This window comes from Lipophrys pholis (genome assembly GCF_963383615.2).
Source record: "Lipophrys pholis genome assembly, chromosome: 7".
NCBI classification, from domain to species: Eukaryota; Metazoa; Chordata; class Actinopteri; order Blenniiformes; family Blenniidae; genus Lipophrys; species Lipophrys pholis.
Genome location: NC_137638.1, coordinates 32487183 through 32503926, shown reverse-complemented (window position 1 = coordinate 32503926; position 16744 = coordinate 32487183). Strand labels below are relative to the sequence as shown.

General features: G+C 45.1%; 1 protein-coding gene across 3 annotated transcripts; it reads right to left on the bottom strand.

Moving 5' to 3' along the window:
- Nucleotides 1-224: 224 nt before the first annotated feature.
- On the bottom strand, nucleotides 225-8008 carry isl1a (ISL LIM homeobox 1a). Of its 3 annotated transcripts, XM_080466836.1 has the most exons (7): nucleotides 7752-8008; nucleotides 7249-7438; nucleotides 6108-6367; nucleotides 4982-5268; nucleotides 4246-4413; nucleotides 4092-4155; nucleotides 379-1155 (listed from the first exon to the last, which is right to left on the bottom strand). In XM_080466836.1, exons 1-7 carry the CDS (start codon nucleotides 7777-7779, stop codon nucleotides 1028-1030), a joined length of 1125 nt encoding a protein of 374 aa, XP_080322962.1. In that variant the 5' UTR covers nucleotides 7780-8008; the 3' UTR covers nucleotides 379-1027. The 3 variants fall into 3 exon arrangements, with proteins under 3 accessions (XP_080322963.1, XP_080322962.1, XP_080322964.1); XM_080466837.1 differs by lacking the exon at nucleotides 4092-4155 and having other exon boundaries at nucleotides 225-1155; XM_080466838.1 differs by lacking the exon at nucleotides 4092-4155 and having other exon boundaries at nucleotides 4982-5265.
- Between the last annotated feature and the right edge of the window lie 8736 nt (nucleotides 8009-16744).

The window sequence follows — 16744 nt, the reverse complement described above, 5'->3', positions numbered from 1 at the left end:
GTGAAGCACCCCCCTCCCAGGGAAACACCCGCCCACCTAGTGGAGCACCCCCCTCCCAGTGAAACACCCCCCTCCCAGGGAAACACCCCCCCTCCCAGTGGAGCACCCCCCTCCCAGTGAAGCACCCCCCTCCCAGTGAAACACCCCCCTCCCAGTGAAGCACCCCCCCATCTAGTGAAGCACCCCCCCACCCAGTGAAGCACCACGCCCCCACCCAGATTTTTAAACAGAGTTTAAATGTTCAGGCATCGCCCTCTACTCCACTGTCATAATTCTCATTTCCTTCCAATAAACAGAACAGATAACACAGAACAGCCCTGTAACACCACCATCTTTACACAACATCCACAAAGAAACTTTCTCTCTTTTTTTGTTTTTACTTCAGTTAAGAAAGTTACACAAAAGGTGGCAAATTTTTTGACAATAAATAATAAATAATCTTGTTGCACAGGAACAAACAAAAACATTTTCTTCCAGAGCTAACGGTACATTTTTTAACTTATCATTGTCATTATTATTATCATCATCATTAATTTACACATCTTTGGGAAAGAAAAAAAGTCTCGGACGGACACTAACTCACACAAATGTCCCACGAAGCTTGTGGTAAAATAGAGGTATACCTTGTTGCAAATGCTTTTGAGTGGTTGGAGTCATCATGTGGGGATTTTTTTAATGAAGAAAAGCCATTTGTTCCTCTTCCGTATCGTCCTTTTTGCGTAAAAAAAAAAAAAATCAAAGTCAAGTCTTTGTTTTTCATTTGTTTTCCTCTTTTTTGGCAACTGGAACCAGGCATGAAGGAGGAGAGCAGCCAGCGTCCCCCGACCTTTAACGGAGTGTTTTTCGGGCAGAGATGGGTTGGGGGCCGTTGTGTTGTATTTTGTAGGGTTTTTTTTCTTCTTTTTTTTTTTTAATTAAGAAAATCCCATGATTGTCTTCACAGTGTCAAAATTACAACCAGGGGGTTGTTTTGGTGCGGTGGGGGCCGGGTTGTGGGGTCATGGTCGGGCTTGTGTGTGTTCAGAGTTCAGTGCGTCCTCAGGCCTCGATGGGGCTGGACACCATGCTGTTCGGCGTGTCCGGGAGCTGCGACGACATGGACGCCACCTCGCTGCCCGTTGAGTTGGAGCCCGGACCCCCCTCCGAGAAGCTGACCTGCAGGCGGACACAGCCAGGCTTAGAAACATCGGCACCCGCAAATCTGTTCACCAGCAGCTCGTACAGCCGACAGAGGGAACCGCTCACTCCTCCCCCATGCAGCCAGCACACACAACTAATACCCACTCAATGTTTTTTTATTGCTTTCACAAGTTTTTCTTTCCCTTAACACTTACCTCTCACATTGCTTCAGTTTTTCCCAGCTGTAAATATTTGTTTAATTCTTGTGGGAATGTGCTATAAATAAAGGTGCTAATGAGGCGGTCAAACATGTGGTCTACAGCCCAAAACTGACCAACCAGAAGCTCCAATCTGGCCTAAGGCGAGGTTATTAACGTGCATATTTTATCATTGAATCTCTGAATAAAAATAATTGTCATATAGATACTTTCGAATTGGATGGGATATTGAATAAATTGAATTAACAATGATAAACAGGCAGTTGCAGAATGCTGCTGCAGTGAAAGCTCCGAGTGCTTTTGCTGTGTGGTTAGTGATTTGAAGACGTGCCTCCCGCAGGCGGCACACATCTCACAACCTGAGAAACAAAGCAAGTCCCTGTAAAACACTTTTTACAAGACACTTAAGGTGGCCGTGTGTTTTATACAAAGTGAAAGACATTTTTGAACTTATTTGCACTAAAACAGGTGAAATTTTGGAGTTGTTATTTAAGATCCGATGACAGTCTGTGGAATGGGTTTGAGACTGCTATATAAAGCATATCTCATTTGTATTGAATAAAACTTGACCAAAGCCATACATATTTCATGTCTTGAATCCTAAAAATGTCTGCGTGGAAACAAATTCACTTTATTTCCACACTACTGATTCTGTGTCCTAGAACATCATGTGTTTTGGCCAAAAAATTAAGAATCCCCAAATATGACTTTTGGAATGCACATATACTAAACAGTATCAGTTGCATAATAGATATCATCAGTTATGATATTTATATTAGCGTGGGAATTGCCCATTGCAATTCTGACCATTTAGAGAATTGATGCCGGAGCGGTTTCTCTCCATAAACTGAAGATTAGAGGAAGAAATGTGGACGTTACTGAGCTCCTGTTAACTGTAATAAAATACTAACAGTAACATTTGTGAAGAGCAATTTTTACAGGGATAAACAAAATGACTGACAAAATTTCAGCTGTTTCCCCAACTGCCCCACACTCTGAATTCTGCCGACACAAATCTGCTTCAATACCCATACATTTAAACATCTTATACTCAAATGAGCTAAATCAAGCCTTCATTTCTGTAAAACGAGCCAGTGGCAGGATGTGGAAAACCACATGATTTGCCAAAGTGTCTCATGTGTAAAAGTGACAGTTTGAGTCTTGAGACATATTCATTTATTCCGGTAGTCTTGACAGATCGATGTGTTGTTTTCCAGCAGGCCGAGAAAGCACAAGGCACACCTCTGCAGCTGTCATGGCACTAATTGTCTTTAATCTGTCAAGAATTTGACTTAAAAACTGGATAGCAAAATTGTGGGTGTTTTTCATCAGCCACATACCGTACCTTGTCAAGTTACAACAAAAAGGGATCATGATCAAGGTGTTTTAGAAAAGATAGTGTTTGAAAAGAGTCTACGTTTAATTCTGCGTGCAAAGACGCACATACTGAATCCTGCTCTGGTCACAGAATTATCTGGGTTTTTAATCAGCTGAGCTTTAATTCACATGTATCAGTTGCTTCTGCACAACATATTTGTGTATTTTGCAGTAGCCACATATAAGATCATTGGACCCAAAAGCTACTTGTGTTTTCATAGGAATTTAAAGGAATTTCTCTTGAGATTAATTATTAATTTTATTCTATTGGATTCTATTTAAACGGGCCCCTGAAATTAGAGGCTGGTGATCAAGAATTTTTCTCCCTGAATAAAAGGAATTTGCTACACCCTGTACTCAAATGCATTGCAAACATAATGCTATTTTAAATAATGCCATAATGTATGAAACAGTTCCAATTTCTTGTTCCAAAGGACGCACTGTGGACCAAATGGAGCACTCTGCACACAGAAGGCTTATTTCTATTTTAAATTTTAAGAGTTTTTTCTTTTCTTTTTCCATCACTTTTCAATGATTTATTGCAAGTAACCAATTGTAAGATGTTTTATCTTCTGTGGACAATCATATAAATACTCAAATTAAAATCGGTAATATTAGAAAAAGAGATCATATAATTGCTATCAATATGCAGTGAGCATTTGATGCCTTCTGAAATATTGTAATTATATTTCCCACCTTGGCTTTCAACCAGTTTACTAAAGTTAACAAATAACTTGCTCTCAGCAAGAAAAAATGGGATTATTTCTCGTTTCCTAAATGCTGGCCAAATAATCCACTTAAATGAAGGAAGGCACTGCGTATTTTCTGCATCCTCCTCAGAACTCTTGCGCCTAAATTGCAGCCCGTTTAAGAGATTAATTCCAGGAGGAAATCGTGAAAACGAAGACGATAAATCAATGTCGAGCCCAAAACCACTTCTTATTTTTGAATCCAGCCTTTCTTGCTGCATGTTTCCATTAAGATATTTTTTAGTCAAAAAAACAACAACAAAAAACAAAAAAAACTGATAATATCGATTTTAACCGCGTTAAAACAGCAAACGTTCAGAGGATCTCAGGCCGCTTGTTGTGCCGCCTTGATTAAAATGATAATATTAGTCGCTAAATAAAAAAGGAAAACCTCAAAAACTATTCGGATACGGTTCTAAGATTGTTGAAGAATTGTATACTAAGGCAGAACTTTGACAGGCAACCTGGAATAAAATGTGCGCATCGTTCGGAAGGAACCGCACAAATACTTCCTCTAAAATATTGGTGGAAATTCTGGGTTTTAGTCTCGCGGAATACGAGATAACACAAATCAAGCATATTAACGCAAGTAAATTGCTTTTGGCAAAATAAAGAAAACGAAACAAACCTTTAACCTGGGTGGTAAAGGTATTGGTACGCACGGAGGAACCGTCAGAACGCAAACGGAGGATCTACAAATACCAAACGGAATTAAAAGAATAAATCCCAATCCAGAGCGTCTGGAGGACTGATTGAACATTGAGGAGGAAAAAGGGACGAACCAGTTGTTGGAAGGCCGGCTGGTCGATGTCGCTCTGCAGGGCGAAGTCGCTGAGGACCTTCCAGGGCGGCTGGTAGCTCTGCACCTCCACCGGGTTGGCCTGGATGCCGCCGTCGTGCCTCTCCGGACTGGCCGCCACCATCGGGGTGCCCGTCATTCCCTGGATGTTCTGCAGAGTAGGAAAGGGGGGAGGATGATGATGATGAGGAGGATGCTCCCTGGTCATGCACATCTTTGACTTTGTGGGTGTGAGGAGGCTGAGAGGAGGAGGGTGGGGGTGCTGAAGGCGGGGGTGTGCATGGCCTCTGAAATGAATCCGCCGGTCAATCAGCGGATCGATCAGTAAACATGGCGGACAATTAAATTCGGGGACAGTGTTCAGATGTTTATATCGTAGGAGAACTCGTGCCGTGCGCGTGCGCGCTTGACCTCACGTGTCTGTCCGTGCGTAAAGCCCCGCAGACCCTCCGCGGGGAAACCTTCAACTCGCACTGTGTTGGAGGCCGCTCCGGGATCGTGTTGGTTAGGATTATTTATAACTTTGGTTTGCGGGAAAGCATTTCTTCAGCCAGTAGTTCCATTTCAGCAAGTTGTAGTCAGTGTGGGGTCGCGGGGGGGGGGGGGGGGGGGGGGTATTTTGGCTACGACTGAAACAGGTTTCTGATTAAATGTGTCCGATTCTTTTTTTATTTTTTTTCTGTCAGTGTTGACAAGATCGGGCTTCCAGCGGCTCTCACCGTCTTGTCGTTGGGTTGTTGCTGCTGCAGCTGCTTCATCAGCAGGCTCCTCTTCTTGTCCTTGCACCGCTTGTTCTGGAACCAGACCCGGATGACCCGCGGGCTGAGGCCGGTCATCTCCACCAGCTGCTCCTTCATGAGGGCGTCCGGTCGCGGGTTGGCGTTGTAGCATGTCCGCAGCGTGTGCAGCTGCTTCTCGTTGAGCACCGTCCGGACCCGTGTGGTCTTCTCAGGCTGCTTGTGGACGTGCGGTCGCAGGGCGGGCTGCCGCGCAGAGATTGGTTCTGCTGTTGGGAAAGGATGAAGGGCGACAGGAGAGGACATTAACCAGGAGCAAAAACATAAAAATAAACATACAAAAATATTTCCCAAAAAAAAGACTAAGACGCATGGTCAGGCCTTTTTTATTTTCCTTTTCCCAGCTGCATCGGTGAACTTTCGATGCCAACTGAGTCGATCTTGAGTTTAATCTGAAGCCTCCTGAATCCGTGGACAGCAGTATATTTTTCTGAATATACGGTCTTTTAAGGAATTCTCCAATACAAACATATGTTCTGTTGTTTGCGCGTCAGGCTTGGAAAATATGAACGAAAGCGGCTTTGATTGACCACAGCTGACCCGAGGCCGCCAGCCCACATCAAAACGCAGCAGCAGGACAGACTGGATGCACTCTGTAACGTCCAGCCGAGCAATCGAATGCAAATAGGGATCAACGAAACGCATCCAAATTCGCTTTTGGCGCATTCCCCATCGGCGCTGATAACTTTGTGTATTTCTGACCATCTAATCTAATCTTGCAGCCAAAGCAGTGCTTCAGAAAGCCACCAAGTGGCATACACAGGCGGGATAAGTTCTCTGTTAGGCGATGGTGCTGGGAGAAGCGGATAACACTTCATTTAAAATGTAACTCAAACTTAAATCACTATGACATTACTGTGCGGCCAATCTGAAAGACGGGAGGTGCAGTTCGTTTTTAAAATGAAATATCAGTCCGGTGCGCATGGGACAAGTCACAGCGGGGTTTCTTTTCAGAGAAATGATGCTTCCACACATTCGTTCAGACACACCAGAGAGAAAAGTGGAGCCTGCGCTCTCAGATGGGCCGAGGCGTCTCCAGGACTGTTACCTGCCATCTGCAGCGGTCTGGCGGGGTGCAGCGGGCTGAGCGGGTCCCCGGGGCCCAGGCTGGCCCGCTCCACCACGTCGTGGTCGGCCCGACAGAAGAGACCGTCCTCCCGGAGGGCGAACTCGTCCCCCGGAATGAGCTGCCGGCTGCAGGCCACGCAGCGAAAACACTCGATGTGGTAGACCTTGGAGCGGGCCCGCATCACGAAGTCGTTCTTGCTGAAGCCGATGTTGCATTTCGCGCATTTTATCCCGTATAACCTGCAGACACACACACACACACACACACACACACACACACACACACACACACACACACACACACACACACACACACACACACACACACACACACACACACACGTCCCGATCAGTGTGACTGCACCGAGTCAGCGCGCAATAATAATAATAATAATAATAATAATAATAATAATAATAATAATAATAATAATAATAAATAATACTACTAATAATAACAATTTTAAATTAAAATGCATAATTACTTTGGTGTGAATACTAGCAGCTTAATGACTGTAGTTTCATTATTGGTCATATTATAATTAATACTTGAATACGTTGTCATGCTGCACCTCCAATTTCTACTTTTATTTCGAATTACGGTGAATTGCTTTTTGTACGCCGCAGTTTCATCAATTTCTACTTATTTTTATTTCAGTTTTCACACAGTTCACTAAAAACTAGTATAAAACTGCAACTGCCGGGTTGTAGGTTGATACTGAACTGAACGGGCTGTGATAACGTCAAATCTGTGCGCAATTTACAGGCTAAAAGATTCTTAAGAATACGATTGTTTTACTTTTCTGTATATTTCTGCATATGTCCCTTCTTTTTATACAGAGGCTACATCAAGTAACAATCAATCGAATTGATGAATGCGTGTGTAATGTGAGTTTTACGCGCAGGTTTTGAACCCTTCCTCGGGTTTTGCGCAAATAATTCACATAGAACCGTTTCAGCAGAAAAAAAGTAATGCTCCAAAAAGACGTAAATAAATCCAGATCATCTCAATCAGATGGAAGCAAACTATTCAAAACAAAATGAAAATTCCATATTCCGAGCTGCTCCAGAGAGTGTGGATAGTGGTGGTGGGGTAAAGATGAGCTGGCCCGTCCCGTCCCTACCTGATGTAGTCCCGTTTGCAGTATGTCTTTCCGTCCCGGACAAAACAAGTGCACGATTCGTCCAGGTACTGGCTGCACTCAGCGCATTTGAGGCAGGCTGCGTGCCACTCCAGGTCCGGGGACACGCGCAGGATGTATTGGTCGTGGATCTGGTTCCCGCAGCCCACACACAGAGAAACCAGCCGCTTCTCTGCAGGAACACACACAGCGATCACACACTGCACAGAATTACCTGTTTATTATTATTATTATTATTATTATTATTATTATTATTATTATTATTATTATTATTATTATTATTATTATTATTATGTTTAGGTTGTGTTATTTAGCTCCAGTAAAATCCAGCATTTTCTTTAACAGGCCGAGAAAATATCTTTAAACACATCAAAGCTTAAGTCAACTCTCAACTATCTGCACTTCTTTTCTTTTCTCATCTCCAGAAGCTCCAGAAGCTCCAGAAGCTCCAGAAGCTCCAGAAGCCTCCGGGATGGATGTCTTACTTTTCGGCGGGTCCCCCATGTCCCCCATGTCCACAAAGTAAGGCGACGTTAGGTCCACTGTCACAGCGGGCTGCGGGTGCCTGGAAGCCGGGTGTGTGCGGGGTGTGTGCGGGTCGCTGCTCCGCTGCTGCCGCGGGGCCGATGGATGGGGGCCGGCTGTGCGGTGTGTGCGGTGTGTGCGGTGTGGTGGGGTGGTGTGTGTTGTTGCTGTCCGGCTCGGAGAGGGGAGTGTGTGTGTATTTGTGAGTTGCCGGGGTGTGTGTGGAGCTCTGATCCTGACAAGCTCCCAGGGCTGACGTAGGACATCAGCACGTCATCTGCATGAGCAGCTGATTGGCTCCGCCGACACACGCACACACACACACACACACACACACACACACACACACACACACACACACACACACACACACTCAGAGTTTTGTCCTCCGTCTAATTTTTTTCTTGTAGTTTTTGTTTGGTGCTGGGCGGCCTACTGTGCACACAATAGTGGCCATAAATAAAACACACTTTATATCTCAATTTTTACCTTCTTATTTGAACTGGACTCGCAGTAGGAGGCCAGGAAGAGGAAATCACACGTTTAAACAAATACATTCATATTTTTACCAAAACTCCTTATCAATGATGGGAGAGGACCGAGACAAACAGACGCAATTTCAAGAGCTCTTTTTGGAGAGGTGACGAAATGTAATAGTTTAGCAGGGCAGGATATTTTTACAGGGACTGTGTGGGGCTGTTGGGGTTCAAACTCCTCTGAACATTGCGATTTTCCTTTGTGACACAACTGAAGTAACCTCTTTTATTAAAGGTTTTTGAGGCATGTATAGCATATTTGATGTTTTAAATCAATAATAATAATTGCTTTGTGATTTAGGCTAAATAACACTCCGTGGAGGTCAAATTAAACTGAGGATGGAGGCTCTTTTACCAGAGCAGCAGGGCCCAAAAAATAATTATTTGTTTCAGATAGCTTCTGGCCATTAGTTTGAGAAGCTGTTGAAAGGCTGCGTGCTGGTCCAGCTATAATAAATAAGCACGTCAGCTGGTTTGTGCGATCATATTTAAACTTTCAACCAACTGGGTAGGTTTTGTTGTTGTTGTTGTTGTTTTTTAACACACAGTCATGTCCACAGGATAAAGTAACCCTTATAAATATGCACAAGTATGATTTTAATAGTCTATCAATTCTAACAGATATTTAGTAAAAGAGAAATAATAAACACAAAAACATGCATCTGTCTGCTAACCACTGAGATCAAGTAGTCTATCAAACATGAGTTTATTAGTATTTTCTGAGGTTTTTCTTTAATATAGAATAATATGAGGGGGGTGGTGGCCTTCTTTCAAAGCGCTTCACACAAACTGATCACCGGCCTGCTGTCGATTTATTAAGGACGTTGTTTTAAAAGGTACCACCTGCCGGGGTCACATACAAGAAAGAGAACAACTTTTCTTAGATTAATGCTTGTGATCTCACTGATGATGCCATCTGAACAGCGTGTGCGCGTTTAAGCACACAAATTTAAAAAAAAAAAAAAAAAAGCCCGCACGCGCTTGAAATCAGAGCGCGCGCTCGCGCCCTCTTGTCTAACCGACTGCCGCGGGGGCGCGCACCAGCGGACAGACGACACCCGCAGCAGGATTTTCCAACACACTCTTTAATGTGGAAACAAGTAAAACACAGAATTAGAGAAACAGGCCAACAGGCTGAGTGATAAACAAACACTGGGAAGAAACGTCTTGTTAAATGTTGTTGTATTTATATTTAACCAGGTAAGCCATTAAAACAATTCTTATTTACAATGGCAGCCTTGCAAACAGGGTATTTGAAAGAGAAGATGAAGGGAAGGAAAAGAGAGAGTACTCAGTTAAGATTGTCAGCACAGCATCAATGGTTTATAGTATAATTAGAATTATATAATTATTCTATGTTTTATATATATATAATCATATAACATAATATTCCAGTCAGACAAAACACAAGAAATCCAGCAGGAAGTTGGTGGGACAGGAATAGTGTATTTTTTAAACTGTTGATTATAGGGACATTTAATCATGTCTTTCCTAATAAATGGTCAAGTTGGAATGTTTTTAGTGTTGTTTCTGGATATTTCCAGCTTGTGTATTAATAATTTGCTCATTACAAAGAATTTCAGGAATGTTTATTAGAATAAGAAGAGCAAAGGGCTGTAAACGACATGTGTGTCATTCTGTTTAAGAGGGTGAGAGACATTCTACATGAGAATCAACCAGCCAGTTTCACAACTGTGCAAAGATGGTCAGTTTACAGAGGAATACTGTGTGCAGTGGGGTGTTGTGGAGCACAACATCCAATTTGTATAACGGTGATTGAACTAACATATAGTATAACAGGCTGTTATACTATATGTTAGAGATTCACGAGCTATCACAAAATACATATCACAAAAGAACTGTGATTATTGGTGTTTCCTTTCATTGCCCATTCATGCTCATTGACAGGATTTTAATGTGAAAGAAAAGTATGAAAAAAAAAAACTTGTGAAGTTTAAACTTAAAACAATTTCATGGATTGACAGCATAAATTGTTTCATATCATTGTCACAAACCTAGCGGACTCAAAAGCAAGTGGACACAACAAATCAGTTGAAAAGAGTTTATTTTCAATAACCAGAATAAAGGTGGCCAAGAGGGCGAGGCGAGAGCAAATTCAAAAAAACAGGTAGACGTCCGACAAATACTGAGTCAAAAACACCGAGAAAACAGGAGGAACAGTGAGACTGGAGGAGGCAGAGGGAACAGGTGAACCCCAAAGGTTATCCAGACACATGGAGGACAGACAATCAGACAATTGCTCTCTCACACACACACACACACACACACACACACACACACACACACACACACACACACACACACACACGCACACAAAGACCATGGAGACAATTCACACACACAAAGAAGAACAGGGGGCGGACCCAGACTTCAGTGGGGTCAGATGGTACAGACCACAGACCTGACAGTGGAATAGGTGGACACTACTCCAGCAGCGTCAGCTCCTCCAGCACCGTCAGCCCCTCCAGCACCATCAGTCCCTCCAGTGCCGTCAGCTCCTCCAGCACCGTCAGCCCCCCCAGCGCTGTCAGCCCCTCCAGCGCCTGCTTGACCCTCTTCTCAACCTCCCAGAAGACGGCACCCACCTCACAGGAGGAAGCAGAATCGTGCCGGGTTCGTCTGAGTCAGGTGAGGGGTCAAACAGATGCGAGAGGGTGTTGGGTTTGTGGGTTTTGGATTCAGGATGGTAGGAGTGGGTAGATTTATACGTATTAAAGAAGAGCGCCCACCCGGCCTGGCAAGAGTTCAACCTCTGAACTTTGTGCATGTGCTCAGATTCTTATGGTCGGACCTGGCCGGATGTTTAACCCCCTTCAACCAGTGGCGCCACTCCTCCTGTAGGACATCATTACCAAAGGAAGTTGGGCTAGAAGGTTATGTGTTCGTCTGCATGTATTTACTTATTGTAGGTAGGTAGGTAGGTAGGTAGGTAGGTAGGTAGGTAGGTAGGTATTTTACCAACTTTTCACAAAAACTACTCACCGAAATTCCATGAAATTTTCTGGGATGATTTGTCATCTTCCAAGAACCAATCAAATAGATTTTGGGATGCTCACGGATAACTGTTTTCAAATACATCCCAAAAAACAGTGGGAAAAAAGTCCCATACACAGCGGATGAGAGAGGCACCTCATGTAGATCAAAGGAGATCACCGTCTGTTGCCATGGAGACGCTCCCTGCTCAGTGTTTAACACAGTGATGTAGCTACCTGACAGGCTAACTATCAATATAAGCTAATGGCTATCAAGCTATTGATGCTAACTCAGTAAAGTCTGCACTCTACCAAGTGTAGCTCTAGTTAACAATTCAATTCAACTTTATTTATGTATCTAGTGCAAAACACAACACAGTCATCTCAAGGCACTTTTACAGTCAAAACACAAGAATTCAACATGAGCAAGCATGAGGCACCGTGGAAAGGAAAAACTCCCCCTTTTTAGTAGGAAGAGAGAGAGAGAGAAAGCACAGACAGGGAGAGGTCACTATTACATGTCAATGACATGTAATAGTGACAAATTGTGAGTGAGAAAGGAAAGAAGCTCAGTGGAGCTCCTCCATCAGTCTAAACCTCCATCAGTAACCCTCCATCAGTAAACCTCCATCAGTCTAAACCTCCATCAGTAGACCTCCATCAGTCAAAACCTCAATCATTAAACCTCCATCAGTCTAAACCTCCATCAGTAAACCTCCATCAGTCTAAACCTCAATCATTAAACCTCCATCAGTCTAAACCTCCATCAGTAAACCTCCATCAGTCTAAACCTCAATCATTAAACCTCCATCAGTCTAAACCTCCATCAGTAAACCTCCATCAACTGGACTAGAAAATGTTCCAGGGTGAAGCAGCCTCACTGTAGCTTCATTAAATAGAAACCTTCACAGTAGAGACTGAGTCAGCCTTTCTACTGAACCTAGAGCTGCTTCCTGAGGGGAGGAGCCTGAGAGCTGGAAGCTCCGCCTCCATTCTACTGGTATACACTGAGGGTACGTACTAAAAGTCCCTCCTATGTCCTTACCTATCGACTATCCAGGGTTTACCTGGATGACATCACGGGGTTAAGGAAAGGTGTTAGGAGGCTTCCTAAAGGAGTTAGTGAAAGGTGTTAGGAGGCTTCCTAAAGGAGTTAGTGAAAGGTGTTTGGAGGCTTCCTAAAGGAGTTAGTGAAAGGTGTTAGGAGGCTTCTTAAAGGAGTTAGTGAAAGGTGTTAGGAGGCTTCCTAAAGGAGTTAGTAAAGGTGTTAAGAGGCTTCCTAAAGGAGTTAGTGAAAGGTGTTAAGAGGCTTCCTAAAGGAGTTAGTGAAAGGTGTTAGGAGGCTTCCTAAAGGAGTTAGTAAAGGTGTTAAGAGGCTTCCTAAAGGAGTTAGGAAAGGTGTTAGGAGGCTTCCTAAAGGAGTTAGTGAAAAGTGATCATGGTGGTGTGGCAGTCGGACAGCACTTTCACTTAGTGACGTCATAATAATGCGACGGCGGAGCAAGTTAAGTTCCTAGGCTAAAGGAGGTTCTAAAGGAAGCATCAGTGGTCCCTAGGCTAAAGGAGGTTCTAACAAAGGGGTTCTCAATTCCGGGCCTCGAGGGCTGGTGTCTTACATGTTTTAGGTTTCTCCTAGCTGCGACACACCTGAATCCAATAAGGGGCTCATTACTTAGCTTTTTTACAAGCTAAACGATGACATCAACATCAGATCGAGGTGTGCTGAAGCTGGGAGAGAGCAAAAACTTGCAAGGCCCTTGAGGCCCAGAATTGAAAACCCCTGTTTGAAAGGAAGCATCAGTGGTTCCTTTGCTAAAGGAGGTTCTAAAGGAAGCAACGAGCCTCCTTTACTTTGCTTATTAGTTAAGGAGATAGGAGGGACAATTTAGACGTACCTTTCTACTGAACCTGTAGCTGCTTCCTCATGGGAGGAACCTGAGAGCTGGAAGCTCCACCTCCATTCTACTGATAGACACTGAGGATCGAGGATGTCCCTGGAAGACACCCACGACTTATCCTCGGCTCTGTAACTCCCCTAGTCAACTAGGTATTGGTGACCACGACCCTGACAGCGGATCACCAGCAGCTTGCGGACTGTGTAAGCCAGGCCCCCGTCCACAAACTGAGGAGGAAGGGGAGTTCTGGAGGCAGGAACAAGAGGCCTCTTCTTAACAGGTTTGACCTGGCTAACATGAAACGTGGGGTGGACACTCATGGTTCTGGGGAGCTTGAGTAGAACAGATACTGGATTGACTGTCTTGGCAATGAGGAAGGGGCCAATGAAGTGAGGGGCCAACTTGTAGGAAGGCCCCTGGAGATGAAGGTTTTAAGTAGATAGCCACACCCTCTGCTCCACCTGGTAGGAGGAGGTTGGCCTACAATGATGGTCTGCTAAAACAATGTGGCGGGCAGCTGCCCTTAGGAGATTGCGCTGGGTGATGAGTCATCCACGTCGACACCTACGTACCAAAGCTGCGGCATCTCCAGGACTTGGTTCTGGTCTGGTCTGACCGTTTGTCGGAGGTTGGTAGCCAGACGACAGACTAGTAGGAGCACCAATAAAGGAGCAGAACTCCATCCAGAACTGGAAGCTAACTGGGGCCCACGGTCAAAGACAATGTCCAGGGTAAAGCCATGGAGGTGGAATACATGGTGTAGTATGAGTTTAGCTGTCTCCTTGGCTGAGGGAAGTTTGGACAGAGGAAGTGAACCATCTCAGAAAAGCAGTCTACAAAGATGAGGATCATTGTTTGACCATCAGACATGCTGAGTCCAGTGACAAAGTACAGGGAGATATGAGACCAAGGGTGGGATGGTACTGGAAGGGGGATGGGTTTCCCAGCAGGAGGAGAATTAGCCGACTTTGAGCGAGTGCGGATGGGACAGGCAGCAAGGATGTACTCCTTAACATCCTTTTGCATTCTTGGGCCACCACAAATGCTGATGAATGGAAGCGGTGGGTCGTGTGATCCCCGGGTGGCCTGTCAGCTGGAAGGTGTGACCCCAGTGGAGGACCTGCATCCAGAGAGGAGAAGGTACAAACAGGCGATTATTGGGGCACGAGCGTGGTACCTCACAATTCTCCAGAGCATTCCCCCAAGTGATTGCACCCATGATACAGGACACTGGAAGGATCGGTTCATGCTCCATCTTGATGTCCTCTGGGTCATAAACACAGGACAAGGCATCAGGCTTTACATTCTTGCTGACCGGTCTTATAGGTCAAGGTGAAGAGGAACCGGCTAAAAAACAGACTCCATCGTGCTTGTCGAGGATTGAGACACTTGGCTTACCGGAGGTACTCCAAGTTCCGGTGGTCAGTCCAGATGACGAAGGCAACCTCAGCACCCTCCAGCTAATGGTCAAACTCCTTCAAAGCCAACTTAATGGCCAATAGTTCTCTGTCGCCAATGTTTTAGTTCTGCTCTGCAGAGGACAGTCTCCTGGACAGGAAGGCACATGGATGAAGGCGGTTGTCAGTGACTGACCTTTGAGAGAGGACGGCTCCGACCCCGATGTTAGAAGCATCGACCTCCACAATGAATTGCCATTTGGTATCTGGCTGGACAAACACTGGGGCAGAGCAGAAGGTTCTTTTCAGGAGTCTGAAGGCCTTATCCGCCTCGACGTCCTCGACGTCCAGGAAAAGGTCACCTGGGAAGAGGTCAGACTATGCAGAGGGGCAGCGATGGAACTGAAGCCACAAATTAACTTCCTATATAAATTTGCAAATCCCAAGAAGCATTGCAGTTGTTTTCGATTGACAAGTGTAGGCCACTCAGCAATAGCCTTTCCCTTCCCAGGATCCATGCACATGTCTCCCTGAGCCACAATGAATCCAAGAAACGAGACACTGGAAACATGAAGCTCACATTTCTCTGCCTTCTCAAAGAGTTGGTTGGCGAGAAGTGAGAAGAGTGAGAACCTGGTGCACATGCTGGACGTGAGACTCCAAATCTGACTAGAAGATTAGAATATAATCCAAATAAACGAACACAAAAATATTCTAAAATTCCCGTGGGAAATCATTAATCAGGGCCTGGAAGGTTGCTGGGGCATTACAGAGCCCAAAGGCCATCAGAAGGTATTCGTAGGGACCTGAGGGGGTGTTGAAAGCGGTTTTCCACTCATCCACCTCTCAAATCAAAGAAGGCCGAACGACCCCTGAGGCGAGGGCTGAGTCGATGTCGTCCTTCATGGCCTCCTGCTCTGGCCTGAAAAGAGAGTAGATACGCCCCCTGGGGGGAAAGGTACTTGGCAGGAGGTTGATGGCGCAGTCGTAGGGATGGTGTGGTGGAAGGGAGGTGGCCCGGGTCTTACTGAAAACCTCCCTGAGGTCTGTGTAATAGTCTGGAACGTTGGTGAGGTCAGACAAGTCCAGAGCTGCTGAGGGCGAAGTCACAGTTGCAACGAGGGATGTTGTCCTGGATGTGTGAGACTGAGAGAAGCAGTGGTTATCACAGTAGGGTCCCAGCTCAGAACCTGACCCGTGTTCCAATCCAGATGGGGGGTATGTTTCTGGAGCCAGGGCAATCCCAAGACAATAGGGTGCTGGGGGACTTAAAAATATGAAACTGAATTGTCTCTGTGTGGTTGTCGGGGAAACTAACCTGGACTGGCTGAGAGTAATGGGTGATCATGGTAAGTCGTCTTCCGTCCAGAGCCCGTGCCTCAATAAGTTTAGGAAGAGGAGCAGTTCTCAGTCAGATCCACCAACACGTCCTGCTGAGACCATACAGAGGAAAAACTAATTGTTACTTACAGAAATTCAGAGTATGGTCCAGGAGGACGGTACACTAGGACAAGTAGAACTGCTGCTGGGTTTTCTGGTCAGAGTCATGAGATTCAGAGTGAGACTACTCCTCCTCCTCCTCATCCAGTTTCTCGGCTGATATGATGATTAACATGAGTAGTGGGCGTTGCTTCATTTAGGCTGAGATATTCCAGGTCTCAGTGAGGGGACATAGATCACATTTGTGATCTATTATAAAATCACTTACAAGTAAAGATTTGGATGATAGAGAACGCATATATGGAAGACTGCCGTCTATGTATCGACATTGCCGCCCTGCAGGAAACCAGACTGGCAGACGACAGATCCCTGCGGGAACGGAACTCCACGTTCTTCTGGCAAGGGAAGAAAGCCGATGAGCAAAGAATCCATGACGTGGGCTTCACAGTGAAGAACTCCCTGCTGTCCATCATCGAGCCCTCAACAGGGGGGACTGAGAGACTCCTGATTCTGAAAATGTCAACAAGAACGGGCGTGGTAAACCTTGTGTGCTCTACTCTGTGCTCTACTGCAGATGAAAAGGCCCAATTCTATGATGCCTTGACTTGATTGTCCGAAGTGTACCCAACAAAGAAGCACTCTTCATCACGGGAGACTTCAATGCAAGGGTGGGTGCAGACTGTGAAGCCTGG